Source organism: Anopheles stephensi, chromosome 2 (assembly GCF_013141755.1).
Source record: "Anopheles stephensi strain Indian chromosome 2, UCI_ANSTEP_V1.0, whole genome shotgun sequence".
Taxonomy (NCBI): Eukaryota; Metazoa; Arthropoda; class Insecta; order Diptera; family Culicidae; genus Anopheles; species Anopheles stephensi.
In genome coordinates, this window is record NC_050202.1 from 68553765 (window position 1) to 68572193 (window position 18429).

At 46.9% G+C, this 18429-nt stretch overlaps 2 protein-coding genes and 1 long non-coding RNA gene across 4 annotated transcripts in view; all 3 read right to left on the bottom strand.

The window, feature by feature from the left end:
• Nucleotides 1-12: 12 nt before the first annotated feature.
• On the bottom strand, nucleotides 13-3345 carry LOC118504482 (cell division cycle 5-like protein). The gene is made up of 2 exons (XM_036038999.1): nucleotides 3145-3345; nucleotides 13-3036 (listed from the first exon to the last, which is right to left on the bottom strand). Exons 1-2 carry the CDS (start codon nucleotides 3187-3189, stop codon nucleotides 262-264), a joined length of 2820 nt encoding a protein of 939 aa, XP_035894892.1. The 5' UTR covers nucleotides 3190-3345; the 3' UTR covers nucleotides 13-261.
• Nucleotides 3346-4235: 890 nt separating this feature from the next.
• The window catches only part of LOC118504487 (leishmanolysin-like peptidase), a 29278-nt gene continuing 15084 nt past the window's right edge, over nucleotides 4236-18429 (bottom strand). For both annotated transcript variants that reach the window (XM_036039006.1, XM_036039007.1), the window contains exons 3-8: nucleotides 7155-7286; nucleotides 6886-7080; nucleotides 6420-6805; nucleotides 5940-6353; nucleotides 5570-5862; nucleotides 4236-5484 (exon numbers count right to left, since the gene is read on the bottom strand). In XM_036039006.1, the coding sequence (XP_035894899.1) occupies nucleotides 5009-5484; nucleotides 5570-5862; nucleotides 5940-6353; nucleotides 6420-6805; nucleotides 6886-7080; nucleotides 7155-7286 (1896 nt within the window). In that variant the 3' untranslated portion in view covers nucleotides 4236-5008. The remainder of the gene's footprint in view (nucleotides 5485-5569; nucleotides 5863-5939; nucleotides 6354-6419; nucleotides 6806-6885; nucleotides 7081-7154; nucleotides 7287-18429) is intronic.
• Nucleotides 13605-14317, bottom strand: LOC118504488. Its single transcript, XR_004905307.1, has 2 exons — nucleotides 14209-14317; nucleotides 13605-14123 (listed from the first exon to the last, which is right to left on the bottom strand). It is a non-coding gene; the product is annotated as an uncharacterized LOC118504488 (long non-coding RNA).

The following is an 18429-nucleotide window of genomic DNA, read 5'->3' on the forward strand; positions in this document are numbered from 1 at the left end:
CAGCTGTTCCGATCCAGTGTTGCCAATCCATTTCGCGGCCACTCTTTCTGTTTATATTTCGGTTATTTGAGACAAAAAGGTTTATTTCATTTTAATCGTACGTCCACTGTAGATCGTTAGCATGCTACACGTTAATTGTCTGGATAATATTTTTACAGCTAGATTTACTACCCATTGGCGCTTACTGATGGGTCCAAGAATGAGGATATCCTTCGAAAAGGGATGACCTACGAAGGTCCTTTTCGACCACATTTTACTTTTTTAATCGTCACTAGAATCCTTATCGTCTTGCTCCATTCGTTCGTCCTCTTCTTGTTGATGCTCATTAGACGCAGGATTCTCGGAACTGTTTTCAGCATCTTCCTCACTGTCCTGTCTTTGAACCGTTTCCTCCTGGCTGTCGGATTGTTCTTGCGTTTCGGAATTTTGCGTCGATTCATTCGCTTCATTATCGGGCCGTTCAAATGCTGCTGCAGTTGAGTTAGCGGTCTCTCGTGGCTCCTCCACTGCCTCGGCATTTCCGTTTCCGATGTTCTCCACATCACTCGCCCCCAAACCACTTTCATCTTTTGCTTCCTCCTCCAGCTCTTCGTGGCGTCCATTAACACGTGGTGCTTGATCGTTATTCTTCGCATGCTCGACTGCATTAACGCGCGCCTCTTCTAGCAGACGATTCAACTCTTCCAGCTCTTCCGAGAGCTGAGCATAGCGGGATTGCAGAGATTTTTCTCGCTCCGTTTGTCGCATCACATCGTCCGTCAGCGACTCCAATCGCTTCGGTATGGCCAGATCTTCCTGTGCAGCCAAAAACTGGAACGTCGAAAGCGCCAACGCATTTTGCTCGATCTGTTCATTTGTGTCCTGGAACTGCTTGATTAGGGCCTGGGCGCGAGCCTGATAGCCAGCGGTGAGAATCTTTAGCTTTTTCTCAATCTTACCACAGCGTTTCGCCTCCTTGGCCATATGCTTACGGTTGATTTCGAGCCGCTTTTCTGCTGACTCGATGCGATCTTTTTTGCTGGCTAAATTTGCCCGCGTGTATCGGTTCTGGCTCGGCAAATAAAGCACCTGCGCTAAACACTCTTGCCACACCTGTGTGTAGCTCTCCAGGGACAAGTCTCCGTGGGCCATACCGTGTTTAACAACTCCCATTTCGGCGGTTAGCATTTGGCGCGCCTCGGCCAACTCCGCTTCATCGATGCTTTCGTACGGGTGTTGCTCCAGGTACGACTGATATTGGCTCAGCATGGGACGCTTCGCCGCGGAAACCTGCTGCTGCTGGATGGGATTTCGCAGTGCGTCGTAGTTGAGCATTTTAACCATCTCTTGCTTGACCAACTCTTCCGCCTTCTGCAGATCCGTCAAGCCGTGCATTTCGTTTGCAGGACGCAGCACGGTCGTATTGATTTCTAGCGGACGCGGCAAATCACGCTGAATGACCTGCGAGCGGAGGGACAGTTCCTTCGCTTCCTGGGCCAGCTTGTTGCGCTTCCGCTTCTCGTCTACGTCCGCTTGGTCCGGTACCATTTGGTCCACGTCCATCGAACCATCATCGGCACCCTCATCCGTTTCGTTGTCGGGCACCACAATTTCGTAATCGTTGCGTGGTGTCGGAAGCGAAGCTAACCCCTCCTTCAGGGAAGATTTCAGCTGCTTCTGATAAGATTTGTAAGCAGCCGGCGTTTCGGCTACACTCATTCCATCTTCCGTGTTGATGTTAAGCTTATCGCGCAGAAAGTTTGGCGTTGCCCCGGGCACGTGTGGCTGCGTGCCCGAGCCTACGGGAACCATCGCTCCCGAAGCTGGTGTTAGAAACCCGCCCGGCGTTGCACTTCCGTCCGGTCCACCCCGAACCGAGCGAAACGGAGTTGCCAGCACAGTATTGGGAGTAGCTACGGCTTGACTTTGCGGTAACACACCGGAAAAATCCGACTGATGAAGCGGTGTGTTGACGCCACCCTTCAGTGGCGTCTCTACGTGCGTAAGTGCCATCATATTTTGAGCCTCTTGCAATATGCGATCCGTAAACGGAGCAGGTGTACGAGGGGTGGCGGCAACCTGCGGCGTAATGCTATAATCCGCTAACAGCGCATCTGTCGTTTCGACTCCACTTTCCGACGCTACCTCCTTAGCGATTTCGCTGGCACGGCCAAGTTTCACGACTTGCTGCAATTCCTGGTCGGATATTTGTGGTTCCGGAAGGACGAGTTTCGATCGCTTCTTGGCCGGTTCTTGGTTCTGCAGCAATGCCGTTGGAATGTCGTTTTCCTTTCGCTGCTTCAACTTTTCCTTATCCTTCTTCCGTTCACGAGCTTCTTTCTCAACACGCAACTCCCCATCGAGCGTTTGTTGGCGCAAGCTTGAAAAATCGGCCGCTATCGGTACCACAAACTCGTCCGTCGTGTCATAAAATCCGGGTGCTGGCGCCTTCTCGAACGGTATTTCCGAATTGTAGTCAATTCCCTTCAGTTTACGCTTTCGATTGCCCAAACCGATGCCGGCCGCTCGAAGTTCACGGCGCTTCTGCAGCGCTGCTAGTCGGCGCGCTTCCTCGAGCTGCTTCTCCCGTGCCTTGCGCTTTGCCTTCTTGCCCTGCGTATTGGCCAAACGTGCGCGAGCTTCCGACAGCATCTCCAGCTCGTCCTCGTCCATGTCTTTCGGATCCGGTCGTGCCGGTTTCGTTTCCGGGTTCGGATCTATCTCGCCGGGTTTCAGCTTCCGCGGATCATCCATTCCATCCTCGCCTTCCTCCTTCCGTTGCGCTTGATCCAGCAAGTATTCGTACCGCTCGAGACATTGAGCAGCCGTGCGGCCAATGATCGGAGCAATCGTACGCCATTGCGTAGGCATTAGCTTGGCAAGATGCAGTAACTTTTCGTCCTCCTCCCGGGACCATTCCGTCTTCTTGATGCTTGGATCGAGCCACTCGTACCAGCGGGCTTTACATTGTTTAGCCGATTTACGGTGCAGCAGCGATGCAATACGGGACCACTGATTTTTGCCATACTTCATGACGGCGGCTTTGAGGATTTCATCCTAAAGGAGAAACAGTAAAAATAATGTAAAAATGCGAATGGTAGGTTTGTTTATTGCGTGCCGGTTGCGTGCAGATTGGATGTAACCGGCCACCCATTGCGTCCATACCTCCGTGTTCCGCCAAACACCACCTTTGATCATTATCCGCGGCATTTTGAGTAGTTTTCTGTAGCCTTATTTAATCACGAAAATCTACCCGTAAAACGAGTAAAACACGCACAAACTGTTGTGCGTTTTCAGTGAAATTGTGCTCCGCTAAACCACAAAGCTCTTCCCCAGCCCTTTTTCGCGTCAAACGCATGAACAAACGAAATGTCAAAACATCTTCACACAAACGCATAAACGTCACCGTTTACACTAGATGATTGAATGATTCCGATACGCAAGCCATGTGCCTGTTCTGATTGAACATTTCATTGTTTTTATGTAAAATTTGAAATTTAAATAAGATCATTAAAAATTAATGATTGAAATTTAAAATCATTATAAAAATTTTCTTCGGACTCTCACGATAATCACTGATATACGAGTTTTGGATCCCGGCCAGGTAGCTATCTGAGATCTGGAAGCTTGGATGTGGGATCCGGAATATTGAAACCGTACTCTTGGATCCGGGATACGAGAACCGCCATCAGTGCTCTGGGATCCTAAACAGGAGTGGGTCAACCGATGAGGCCTCCTTAACCGTCGAGGCCCCGAGCTGCCGCCCCTAGGTTGTTCCGCCTCACTGATACTAAATCAGAGATCTGGAATCTGGGAACTGGGATCCGAGATCCGGGAGCACATAAAGCACCTGTGGCGGTTTTCAATGCTTAGAAAAAAATAGTATGTCATCTGAACTAATATAAAACAAACATGTTTTGAAAGATACGAGAGCCTTTGCTTAGTTATAGATTTTATTGAGTACCTTATGATATTTTCTTAAATAAAACCACTAAACGACACTAAATGATAAAAAGCTAAATTATCAACAAAATAATGAAGTAGGAAAGATTCGGAAGGAAATCTTGAAGCGACTTGCACGAGCTTTTGCACTTTCCTATGCGTTTTTTGTTTTGCAAAAATAAAAGGATGTGTGGCGCGCCTTTGTTGGCCACTAACAATTAACTAGTCTATCAACAATTTTTCAATTAAAACAAAAGAATTTGATTCACGTACGTACGAGAGAACATATGACTTTGGCAGTTTTCCATTTTTTGTTTGTTTGATTTTTTTTTACCGTTTGTGCCCTCTTTTGCTAGATTTTCATGTGCTGACTGGCTGAATGGCTCATTTGGAGAAAAATATTTAAGCAACAAACATACATCATTGGCAACAACATTATCATACCATAATATGGCAGAAGGGACGTGTCACGTGTTCAGGGCAGGTAGGTGTTGAGATAAAAAGGTCCCTCGAATAATTTTGCGATGCGTGTAATACTGCGTCCTTTATCCTTTTTTTGTTGTTGTTGTTGCACACAAAAATGTAAAACTGGTAATAAAATCAAATTAAATAAATTATCACTTTGCACACGAATGGAATGTTTTGCAGCCATACGAAATTGAGATAAGCAAATCGGTGCGTTGCTGTGTGCACGATGAAACCCCGTACACAGAATCGTGTGTACCACCGGTTTCTGAGTTTGGACAGTTATTTACAGGTGAAATTGTTGGTTTGACTCTAGATATCGACAGGCCGGATGATCAATTTGGTGATGTGGTGCTCGTAGCTCGCCGTTATCAGTGTGATTTCACATTAACATTATTCCACCGTACACTATTAAATCGTGTTAACTTGCGTGATGTTATTATGACTTGTGACATCGGGGACATGCTTTTGTCATTACTACTTCTGCCGGTGCCGACGCTGATAGTATCACATACAATATGAAATGGTTGATAAAAACGGTAATACGAAACATTTCTCCACACACACACAATGCATGGCATTGGTTGCTGTTAGAACGCGCCCTACCGACGACAGGCATCGATTAGCTGTATATCCGTGGCACGCTCGTACTGGCGGCCGTAGCCAACGATAAAAGTATTAGGCTCGCAAGCAATGTCTTCGCATGCGGCGTCTGAGCGCTGCTACACTTTAGTTCGTCCCTTGGATAGTAACTATCCGGTGGCGCACTTTCACTGATCTTACAGCGTTCTCCGCGTCGCTCGAACTCGGGATTGCAGATCTCTTTGCACGACGGACAGACAACGGCACCGCGATGCAACCAGCCTTCCGCCATCAGCTGCACTTTTAGCTTTTGGCCGGCGAAGTAGCACTCGTAGGATTTATTCGCTATCAGAATATGCAAACGGCCATGCTGACAGCGGTACTGATAGCAACCGGAGCCCCAGTGTTGCCATTCGCGCGTCTGCCGGCACGAACGTTCCTCCCACATGTTTTCGCTGTGGTCAAAGCACTTCGACGTAGGTCCGTACGACTCGAGGGCAAAATTTTTCTCCGGCTCTACAAAAACAAAACAAAAAACCCAAGGCAAAACACGGTTAGATAAGCGGAATGGGTTGACCCAACAGCAGCGTTAGACACTTACTCGGATTATTATCTTCAAACTGACATTGGGATCCACGGACGACCACGTTTTTGCTACGCCAGGTAAACTCTTGTATGTAGGGGCAGTGATCGGCAAGCGACACGGATCCTCCGTAGTATCCTTCCTCTCCCACAGGAACGTGCGCTAAGGAATCAAAGTTTTGGTACTGCGGTGGCAGTGGAGCCGTGTGGCGCACCAGATTGCACAGCGCAACGGAACTTCGATCATCCGTACACTCCGTTTGAAGTGGGTCGCGTTTCACCTTTGCACAGAACGGATGTATAGAGCGACCTCTGAGAATAGTATAAGAAAGGACAATCGTTAGTGCACAGTTTGAAACCCCTGTTTGTTCAGCTTGCCGTCAGGGTACCTTAGTGTGTTGGAGGTAATCCAATCCTTACAGCTACGCATGGCAAAATTACAACCTAAACCACGGCCCCACGTCAATGGTGATGCCATGCTGTAGTTCGCTTTGTACCATCCCGAATCCTCCATCAGTGCCAACGTAATCCGTGAAAAGGCCGAACTTTGTGTGTGGGTGCCCGTCATTGCTTCGTTTTCCAACACACGTTTCTCCCAGTGCGTGAGCGCTGTCCCTTCGCCACCCTGATCCTCTAGCTCGGCACCCTCCAGCTTCTGGCAGCTGAAGTGATCGCGAACCTCCTGCACCACACGCGGCGTCACGAACATATCGATCGTACGGTTAATCGTGCCATCACGTACGGCCCAATCGGTACGAACCACCTTGCGGATGGTGTCCTCACTCCACTGGTGGATCTGGAATCTAAAAATACGGCAGAATATGAATTAGAGACATTACGTAAAAAAAATCCACCAACATTCAACATACTTTTCATTCAGATAAGGCTTCCCAGTGTCCGGTTTGCGGGGCGTTCTAGGTGTCCCGTCATCGTTGCGAAAGAACGCGTACAAGCTCACCGAAAACCCGAGCGCATGCAGAATCTCGTGCTTCACCGTCGACAGCAGCGTTTGCAGTTCCTGCGGTTTGGTGCTAATGCTATCGGGGCAAAGGTTCGCATGGCCGGCGATAGGCCGATCGAGGGCTGCCTCCTGCTGACAGTGTGCCGCATAGGCGACCGTCAGCCCTTTATGGCAACGTTCCGATTGTAGCGCGGAGACATAAAACACAAAGTCCGCATTGGAAATGCCCGGACCCGCCGTGGTGTTTGCATCTTCGTGACAATCCTGTCCGGTAGAGTTGCAAACTCGACACACCTGCAAGCAAACGAGATAATGCGTAGAGCTTAAAGTTAGGTGCGCCTGTACGCTGTGCACGGTCCGCCCGTTTTACATACATCAAGATGATCCGGTGGTACTTGAACTTCGCCACACAGCGTTGCTTGCTTGCAGGAATCGATACAGTACGTCATCGAGTTCTTGACAAACACCTGACTGCTTTCACACTTCCGATTCAGTCTTATGGTTTCCTTTGTCTGGCGCACCATCAGAGCTTGCTCCCAAAATCGTACCGCTTCCGGCAGAATGGTGTTCTGGAAAAATGGGAGATGAAAATCAACGAAGCGCTACATCAACTGTACGCGGTTGGTTTTAATGTAAAACTTACATTTATAAGAGAAAATTTGTCGGTGTCCAATCGGTAGACGGACTCATCGTAAACGATCAGTATCCGAAGTGGTTGATCGATGCTACGCTTCCGGATCACGTGCAGCGGTTCCAACTGCACTCCATGTATCACCTAGAAGAGAAGGAGAGAAAAATATAACAAAAAAAAATAAATTTCAACTAGATTTACTATAAATTGAAGTTTGAATTGAAGATTGAGTTTTACAACATCTTCTCGCATAACGGCTATAACTGCGCGGGCAGAACCGCCGGGTTCAAATCCCATCCAAGACCGCCTCCCTGTACGCTCGGCTGACTACTTTGCTACGGGTAAAATCAAGTCCAGAAGAAAGCCAGAAATTGGCAGTCCGAGACCTTTCGAGGCTGTAGTGCCAAGGTAGAAGAATAAAAAGTTGCTCTATTTTGTTAATTGCAAACATTAGTTGAGTTGAGTAAAAACATTAAATGTGTTAATAAATTTTATCTTTATAAAAAAATCCAAAAAACTTTTTGTTTCAATATGGTAAATACAGAAATCTCACTTTACTGTGCCCAACAAACCCGTTCTTACGGTACCCTAGACCATCAATCTTATCCCCAAAACATGGCCCCAAAACATTAGCAATCAGCTGACGTGACGCTCTGGTGCTGAGAAAAATATGTTTTTCTTCCAAACTTTACACTCCACGGGTGCACTTATCCCCTGCGATCGTTTCGGGTGCTGAAATTGGTAAGAAGAAGTTGCTAATTTGTGCTGAACCGGTTTACCCGGCCAGCTGTTATGTCGGAGCAACGTTTAGTTTGAATCGCTATCCGTTACACAGGAGTTGGAGGTAGATATGTGCATACTTTTAGAACGTTTTAGTGATGTAATCAATGTAATCTCGTTTAAATTATGCTGGCACAGGTTAGCATGCCACCGTACTACTGGCTTCCGCCAATTTCCCCATAAGCAACAGGGAACTGGGACCACTCCTTTTTGACTCGCCAACTGGTTACGTCATCTGAATCTGAAGGACAATCGCGGTTGGCACGAACCGATTTTTGCCGGTTGAGTACCGGTTTTTGAATGCCCGAACGCTAATGATCGTTTCGGCAATCATATGGTCCAACGGGAATAATGGGAATGAAACCTACAGAACGAAAACAGGGGAAACATTTGGGAAACGAGTTTCAGTTCTGTCGTTCTTTTTTTAAATACAATGAAATGGCTAATTATTAATTTCAATAATCAAATATAATCAATTAATTTCAAATTCATATTCTTCAACACCGCAACGCAACAATATATACATAATTGCTTTAAACAATTTCCTCACCATTTAACGGCTCCATTTTGATGATCAGCACATCGGAACACGCATTTACATCCTCGAAAAGAAAACGAAGAAGCGCAGATGATCGCTTCAAACAAATTTTTCAATCCAATAGCAAATGAACACGATAACAAAAAAAGACGAACCCCCGATTCTCCAGCGTTACGAAACCTAGCGATAGCGAAAGTGCACCCGTGGAGATAGGCTGTGGCGAAGAAGGTGTTACTGAGAAGAGGAGTGCTACGATCATCATGATGAGGGTTGTGCGGATGGAGTATCGAGCCATCGGAAGTTTCGTTCGCCAAAAGAAAAAAAATAGGCGAGTGCACTCGAAAAGAAAATCCGGCAAATGGCAATCGAGATTGATTTAATAGCTATTATCACACCAGAAGCCAGGAAGTGATAAGCGATCGCTCTATGCAGTGAAAATACTTACGCAACACGACAAATGCCAAAAACTTGCATCGCGTACGATCCACTTCAGCACGCTCTTCATTCGCTAGCGGATGCTCTTTTGCCTTGTGGTGAAGCATATCGTTGATTTGAATGCACATATCATTATGATCATCAAGCACGGTGCCAGCTTCGAACTTGACCGTTACGTCCATCGCACAGCGGTGACATCCGCGTTCGAGCAGGAAGGCGCACACACGATGGATGGTTACGGGTGGCCGGCTTCTAAGGTGGGCTGTACCATAAGTTTCAGGGCCACGATCATGGTTGGTGCTGGTTTTTGGGCGATCGAGATTTGATATTGAGGGGGGCGCAAAAATGGAACCTCGTGCCCGTTCAAGGTTTGCCGTCTTTACCGGGTATACGCACAACCCTTCGAAAGCAGGGTAGTGCTGCTGACGTGCTGCATTAAATGGCAATAGGCTAATGATAGGGTTTTCTGACCTTATCCTGAGTAGGATGTTGCATACTACAGCACGCAATGATTTATTTTAAAAGATCATCTGCTCGCAGAACATATGATCGTAGCTTTACCATTAGCAGTCTCGAAGCTCACTGCCGGAATACAGGAAATCGGTAATAACCACAAGGCGTTTAGTCAGTTCTGAAGCTTAACGGTTAGGCGGCTCATGGTGACTTCTAGAGTCACACCCATCGCCAGCGCGGAAGCGAAGTTTATTATCCTATCAGGACATCCCAAGTCCATGTGCTGGGTTTTCACCACCGACGTGCTGCGCTTTCCATCCATTTTGCACCATATTTTGCGACGGTAATATATACCTGGTCAGGGCCACTAGCGGGTCGCGGCGAACCGAACCGGTCCGGAGACTCACAGCCAACACAACAGAATCAAACCCATTTATTTTTGGTCTTGTATGACACGACACGAAGCAGTTGCAGATATGCGTGCAAATGCAAATGATACAAAAAGCGTCCAAGTCTGTAGTCTCTCGCCCGACGACACAACCCTCCGATTATTTGCCAACAATGCTAGCACAGTGTTTGCAATGGGGGGGAAAACGTTTCTAGCCGTGCGCATGAAATGTTTCATTTTCAACCAACTTTTGCACTATTCCGTCAAGGACCCCCGGTTCATTGGGAGCGATCGGAGCAGGAGATTATCTAGAGGATCATCTGGGTCTATTTTGTGATGAATGGTTGCCTTTGAGCTGGTTGGTTTCAATAGTTGCTTTTTGTGAAAGCAATCACACCCAATGAAAGAACACAGTTGAATTGGTTCAAACGATTAGTTTTCTATATTGAAGCACATCTTAGCTGTAAGGAACGGCAACTAGCTGCATGATGTTTTGCATCATTAGGAGCGTTTGGTATTGATTGAGATAAATCGAACGTTAATGTCATTGCAAAATGATTAGTTTTTGCATTACACAGCAAATCGTCGTCTCAATCATCTGTTCTCTTTCAAAGCTTGAGAAATTAATTTATCATTTTTCAAATTCAAAATAGCTGAACAGAAGCCTTGTTTTGCGAGACACTCTAGTAATTACAAATCCTTTCCTTTATCTAAAATCTTTTCTTGCCAAGCAAATCTTGCGGTGACAAAAAAACAAACATGTCCTCCTCAACGTACCCACCCAACAGCTCATTTCTTATGAAACGATCGTTAGCGTCTATTAAAGCGACTAGAAAGTGTGCAAGTCGCCGCCACGTGAGTGACTAGCAATCGAACAACATACTGTGCACACACCTCCTGAAAGGTGCTTCGCTTCGCGACACAATTACGCGACCGTACGCCAATAAATGGTTCCAGCATCAGCACCACGAGACATCGGCAACATTTCCACAACTGTCGCTTGGACAGCGTTTGCTATCGCGTCTATACATAAAAACACTCACCGAAAGCCGTACCGGTTTCGCTGCAACTCTTCGCGCACCTACGTAAGTGTATCCATCTTACGCTACCGAACCACCGAAGTTGAAGCACTCGCTCGCTGAAGATCATTGGAATCAGAACAATGAGGAAGTACAGGCAACGATGGGACCACGTTAAACAAGCGCTAACTATGAAAGGGACAGACCGCGACAACCCGCTTCATCGGTCTACCATACCGAAAGGCCATGACAGCTGAAGATGCTTAATGATGTAAGCAAACAACGACGGGACTTTTTTTTTTATTACCCACCGGCGTGACAGATTGGATGCGCGGGATTCGTGGTTCGAGCGGAATGATCCGACCCCGTACACCGATAACGGTGTGCAAGCAGGTAATGTAACGGAGGATCAGAGGTGACTCGGGCATGGGAACTTTACGGATCAGCCGCATGCGGCCGCAATGCAAATGGCTCCAAAAAAAGTGCCATTGGCAAAACGGGCACTTACGGAACACGGGCCCCTGGTGAGATTGCGAGTAATGCAAACACATCATGGAACCGCTACGGGCACGAGAGCTTTTTGTTTAGTGGCTGCTGCTGCTGTTGCTGCTGGCGTCGATGTTGCACCAGCCCACCACTTCCCGGAGCTCATTCTGCCGGTTTGCCAATCGAGATACTTCCTTCATTTAGGGCATTCCGTTCGGTTCTGTCGGTTCGGTGTTTCAGGTTTCCGAACGTGGCTTGTTGAGAGCTTCCCATTAACTGCGGGCTAAAAAACCCCCACCAGTGTGGTTGGTTTGTGGCACTGGGGCAGGCGGCGGCCCTGTAGTAAACTGTCACGGCTGTCATTGTTGCTTGCGCCTGTTCGACTCCAGCAGGGCGTGCGACGCAAGCTGGGCGGTAGTTTCATCGGCCCTCGAGGGCACCATTGTGACCGACATTCGATTATGTCACGGTGGTACCGCGACTGCTGCTTTTCACAGGCATCACAGCGTCTGCTCGACGGTGGTCGCGGAACTGGCCACCGGCAAGCAAGCGGCACAGAGCAATGAACGAGGCACTTTGCTTTTTTTTTTGGAGCCAAAAATTAGCCGGGCGTCGTCGTTGTTTGTGCAGCCACCACCACCTGGTGTCTGCTGTCCGGTGGAGTAGGTGGGGTGGTACCGCTGGCCAACCGAGGTCGCCATGATTAACGGGCAAAGATAAGTCAATATTTTGTGTGTTTGCCGCGCGTGAAAGTGAAACAGACAGAAAGCGAGAAGAAAAGAAGTAACCAGCAAACCGGTCGCTTATTGACTTTTGCTGTAATAATATGTACTTGTAAAATTAACAATACATCAACAACGGAAGCGAAACACGTGGCTTACGCACTTGTGCGTAAAGCATATTTTTAAATAGAAACGAAGAAAAAATAAATCTGAAATTGCTAAACTGTGTGATGCTTGACGACACACCCTTTTCGTCTTCTTCTTTTGTGGCCCTACATCGATTGGTCTCGGCCTGCCATTTCTGGCTTCCTGCGCTAGATTTGTTTTGGAGCGGTCCAGTGACCTAGGCGATAGCGGGTCAGTCTTCACACGACAGGACCGGGGATCAAATCCCATCCGGACCGCCTCCTTGAACGCAGGACTATGACTATGCAGCTTCGGGTAAAATCAAGTCACGGAAAGTCAGAAATTGGCAGGCAAAGACCTCACGACGAGGTTGTAGAGCCATAGAAGCACTAGAATTTATCCGCAGCTGGATAATCTTGTCTGTCATGCTATCCTGCGTACAGGGAAACAATCCGGATAGCATTTGATATATTTTCCTTTGCATTAGCAGCTTGGTGCCGATACCCATAGCTTCTTTGCAGTATTCGGAATGGCAAATGAGTCATACAGCAGGACCGGGGCTTAAATCCCATCCGGACCTTTCCCCCGAAGTGAGGACTGACTATCCAACTAAGAGGTATCATTAAGTCCAGTAAGCCAGAAATGGTAGGCATGACCTAAGAGGGTCGTTAGACCAAAGATGAAGAAAATGCTTGGAAAGAACAAGAAATCGAGACCATGATACTAGTCTGTATCATTTTTTCATTTCGATAATACTAGGCAGCATATGGGAGAGATAAAATACTTCATCAGACTTAGACATGGAGCATCATTCAACAGAGCTCAATTTGTTCTTTCATCGTATTATTTTTGGTATTTGGTGAATAGAATTGCAGAAAAAGAATAAACTTAGCTATCATATCTTCATGATTTAAGAAATGCGGAAAATGCTTATCGTAACTTTCACACAGTTTATACAAAAATGTACAAGTTATCTTAAAACACAATTTACTCGCTGGTAAGAGATACCGTCACTGTACTTCCTCAACAGCCAGCCAAACCAGGGTTGGAGTAAACATAAACGATAGTTATCTCTTGGCGCTAAACAAACCTTTGCAACCGTACACCGTGCGGCGAGCGTACAGCAAACTGATAGAACCCGTTTATTTTCCAAAGAGGTTTATCGTAACTACGCGAAATAGAGGAACTTTCTTCTCGCGGCACACCCGATCATATTACTTGCACATTTATCGCATCTTGTCACACACACACACCCGGGTAGTGTCTGGCCGCGCCTGAGAAAGCTGATAAAAGTGAAAATGACTACGGACGACGTAGGTGATGGCCCCAGCGAGTGTCCGCTTACCGCGGACAAGAGCTCGGGAGCAACGAAAGTGAAATATCATGTCGTTAGCCAGCTGCAGTTCACGAGCGGAGCTAGAGTTCGCGGCCGATACACGATATGCACAGCTAGTTTGCTAAATGAGCAGAACACGGAGGGAAGAACTGAGTTTTAAAAATAAGAAACGAAACACCTCCATAAGCTTGTCTTTATTGTCAGGATAGAAAAAGCGGGTTCGATATTCACTCACGCAAAGCGGTGATGGAAGACTTAAAGACTTAAATCCTTTTCCTGTCCTTCGTACTCTTTGGCGTACTATTTTTAGTTCGAAGTATGGCGCAGCTGATCTTGACACACACTCCTGTCAGTACGATGTTGTGAGGGGGGATGATGATTTTGACCATGGCTCCGGAAAACAGGATCACAAAACTCGTTAGCGGAGGGTGACAATTTCACCCTTCTACAGCAATTTCTGCAAGCGAAAGCTTTTGGACCATTAGCTGTTAGCTGGCCGGTTGCGGTCAGGAGGCAAACTTGTCAACTTTTATTTCGGACCTGATGCATCGCTGATTCGCGAAATCGTGTTTTGACCGAAAGTAATAAATGTGCATGCTGCCTGTTGCCTTCCGCTTATCACGCGACGAGCCAGCTACTGATCGCAACAGCAATAAAGCATGTACACATGTTTGTTGTCTATGATTATCTTGGACCAGCTGGTAGAAAACGAATAAAATTAATCAACTGATTAAAAACGGGTCTGGGGACACTGCGGGTACTCCCGGAATTAAGATTGATCACCTAAGAAGACGTCTGTTTTTGGCCAACCAACTAACGATCCTGCTTAACACACACACGTTTACGATCAACTCGAGCATTAGCTGCCGAGATCTTATGCACTCGCCGTGTTGTGCCTCAGATGGAGCGTAAAGTGGTGAAGCTGGTTTTATAAACTTCAGCAGCCGCACAATAGACGCTCGCGCGCACGTGTAATCAGCTCCAGTGGATTGCACTTTCCCGGCACGGAAAACCACGCTTTACCACCGCATGTGCACACAGTGCACCCTAAGCCTGAGATAACCACCAAACGAAAACCACCTGCGGGACAAAAACTGAGGAAATGAAAAGAAACACAACCAGATAGAAACACATCCAAAGGCGCTTCAATGGAATCGGCCAACGGCAGCATGCCACTGGCCAGACCTCAATAACCGAAATGTCTGCCAGAGACCCCCGGAAGCGGCGATACGATGGAAAGTTGAAATCGTTTCACTGTTGGTTTTTGGTCTTAATTTTGGTATTATTAATTCAACCGGAATGAGATTAGCGCGAGGGGGTTTTCGCTTCATCTCGGGGTGTAGGCGATGAGCGTAGGAAAAGTTGCGCTCCGGCTGGATGGCTTTAGGGTGCCAGCCGGCCTTCCTACCCGTCCGGCTGGCCGAATGCATGCCGTGTGTGAGTGTGTTTCTTTTCTATTATTTAGTTTTTCACCCTTGCGAAATATCTTGCAGATAGGGTTGGGTGGAAATTTGCATGATTGACGGTGAAAAAAAAAGCTTGATGGTGCGAACATGTATCATAATTTAAAGCAGTTTTTGAGAGCACTGCAACAATTATATATTGTACAGGATTCTTTTGAATCAGTATTGCTATATCGTGATTCAATGTCTGGGTTAAATTTAAATTTATATAACAAAGGGGTTCTGAAGTCATAATGAATACTCCATGCACTATTTAATCTACCTCTTCTAACCCTACGACACGTAATATTGAACAGCAATGGTCACATTGTAGCATTTATTATCCACAGTCAATATTTGCAGCTTTCCTGTCGGCTTTCCTCTTTCTGTCTTATGAACGACATTCAATCCCGCATTCCCGCAACTCAGAGCTCCGTACGTAGTTCAAAACGAACGGATTGTAATGTTTGCTCCAAACTTCATCCAAAGACAACAACAAGCTTACGATGTTTGTCACCATTTTACGAGCAACCGTACCGTTTACCGATCCAATTGTCCCGACTACCTACAATATGCTCCTGCACATGTACACCTACCAAGCCTTACCCTCGTATATGCCATGCGGCGTCGTTAGCTTAAATGACTCCAACGACTTGTTTTCCGCTTTCTGAAGCGAGGAGAAAGCTTTACGCAGATTTTGATTGATTTTCTTTAACCCACAACGGTTTAGTGCCTTATTAGAAACGATACAGCATTGCGCAAGCCACGCATCAATCGGTATACGCGTCCTGCATCTCGCTACATACCCAGTTCCGCTGCCCGTTTTTGTCGTAAACTTTATTGACGTCTAAAAAAACGCGTCCATCATCATCAACGGCAGGCACTGTTGTTCGCTTATTGTTAACCCCTAACGCACAGTACGTACTTGCCCCGCACTGTGTATGACTCTCGTACTTTAGCCCACCGACCGGGCACGGTATGATGTACATCTTTCGTGTGCTTTGGATAATTGCATCTTTATCAAGCACTCTGATGGCGCACAGTGTTTCCGGTTAGAGCGCATGGTATATCTATTTTCCGTTTTACTTGCTTACTTTGTTCATGGCTCCGATTACCTTGTGTACCGGACGGCTCTCGACTCACATTTAACGGCGGCAACACACAACCAAACCACCAAACTGTGTCGGGTTGCACGATAAATTTAAGCCCTACAATTAAGTCCGGCACATGTTGCGGACCTTTAGTGAAAAAGTTTAGCGCGAAGCCGTGTAACAGATGCCCGGTGGTGTAGGATGCAAAAACCTTCCCAATGCTGCCCGTTATTGTTTTGGCTTGCGAGGAAATTTTCCTCATCAACAATCTCCAACAAAGTGCATATAAATAACACCTCCAGAAGTTGTGTTACAATTCTTTAAGTTTATGCTAACGCGCACAGCAAAAAAAGCAATTGTCCTTCGAGAGCATAACACTTTTAAACAAAGGATTTGAAAATGACACAAAACAACATCCACCATCACAGCGCAAAAAGTTTGCTGTCCGCCCGTTCACCGTATCGTTGTTTGCCTCTAAACAATATTTACCATCCGCCATACCATGCGTCACTGAAGAGGCGCGGCAGCATCGTGAGAGGTAGCACGCCGGTAACGGTTCCAACCACTGCTGCTTCAAAGCGGAAAAGAAATGGCGATGTTGTGCCGTGGTCCCCGACAGATTCACGACAAATCTCCAAGTAACTCAGCTGAAGCCGGCTACATCACAAACACTCTAGCAACTGGTTTGATTGCGTGGGCCACATTGTGTGATGGTCTGGACGATGCTAATTTCCCACATCAAGCGTTCATCAACATATCCGTGGAACGATCGTGGAATGCCTTCACAGATGAAAATCATAAAACGAAAGCCAAGATGCCAAAAGTTATGACACTTTAGCAATTTTCAACATGAAAAAAACACATACTAAACCGTTTCATCGATACAATACCGACAGCTGGAAGGACGGTTTTATTTGACCCAATCACAAAAAGGACATAACGTGCAATTCGGACACCTTTTTCCCGATGTCCGGTTATACAATTTTAAGCTTTGCTGCTTGCGCAATATGGCTCAAGTACCTTCTCTGCGTTCGTTCGTGAAAACTGTTCCCACACCGTAACACCGCTGGAAAACGAGTTGGATGATGTGCTGCAATTTTGTGCCAAAATTGATCCCAACCTGATCGCTACCACGAGACGGTGCCGCCAGCTCAGACTTGATCGATTGAAATGCGGGCCGCCAAACATTGATCAGCACTATTGCTGATCCATCAGCAATTAACCATTGCTCATAACCCTCGCCGAAGATGGGATAAGTGGACGATTCTAAACAGTGATAATCTTCAGGCACGATCCCATCTTCCTGTGTGAGCGCTGCTCACATCACTGCACGCGCCTGCACAGATTGCTGATGGACGGGGTGTCCATCATCCGATGGGTTGGAGTTGGGTGGAAAAAAAAGGTTTCCCATTCACGAGCCTCGAAGCCTCGGATGACTCTGACAGAAAGGGGGGACCGAGCGGCATCGACCACACAGATTTGGAGGTTATATAATTGCAGCGCTCGGTACGAGCCAAACGTTCGAATCGAATCAAATCAAACAACCTAATTTGGTAAGCTACCTTCACTTCAATGCTGGTTTTCTGGTTTGCGCTTCACTTACAGAAGAATATAGAGTTGAGAATTTATGCAAAAATTTGATGCACCATAGAAGAGTGATGACAAGCTCTTGCGGGTTCTGGAAGTTTTGCCGGCAAGAGGCAAATAATGCAAGCTCAATCATATAGCCAAGCAAACAGCCGACCCGGGTTTGCTTTAATCACATTATTTGCTCAACACTCACTTACTGTAGCGTTGGTTTAAGTACCGCAAGCAAAGTCCTGGCCGTTTGCATCACTGGAACGCACCTCCTTCGTCTGAACCGGTGGGCAAACAAAGATCGTGACATTGCCAGGCTACACAGAAGACGTGCCCCGAACGTGTGTATTATTATTAATGTTTTCACCCGGTCATGCACGTTTGGCACACTTCGAAGGCATGGGAACACCAGGCCGGGCTTCTAACCACCGGGCCTGCACGGCCATCTGCTGCTAAACGGTCGGCGGAATGTTTTCGTACCACTTCAAGCTGCACACTGACGGGCAAACTTCGCAACAAATGAAACCCACACGGCACGCCGGTTTATGATAATCATGTGTGTTGCTTGCGTTGTGAAACTTCTGCCCTCTGCCAACGGTTTCGCGATCGGTTCTTGAACCCATCTCGATCCTGCTGTGCTCGTCCTCGACTGGTGGATCGCTCATACACACCAGTTAATCATACCCATGCAAGCTCATCAAGCCGCACTTATCTGGCCTGTTACGATAATGGACTGGCATGCAACACTATCCAATCTGCATAGCACCAGCAATTGAGACACTCGCGCACGATGAAGCAGTGAAAGGTGTCGATTCAATTGGTCACATCATCATCCGTCAAGAGAAAACGCACACCGCTGGTGCATACAGATAAAGGGATGCCTCCCTTTTGGT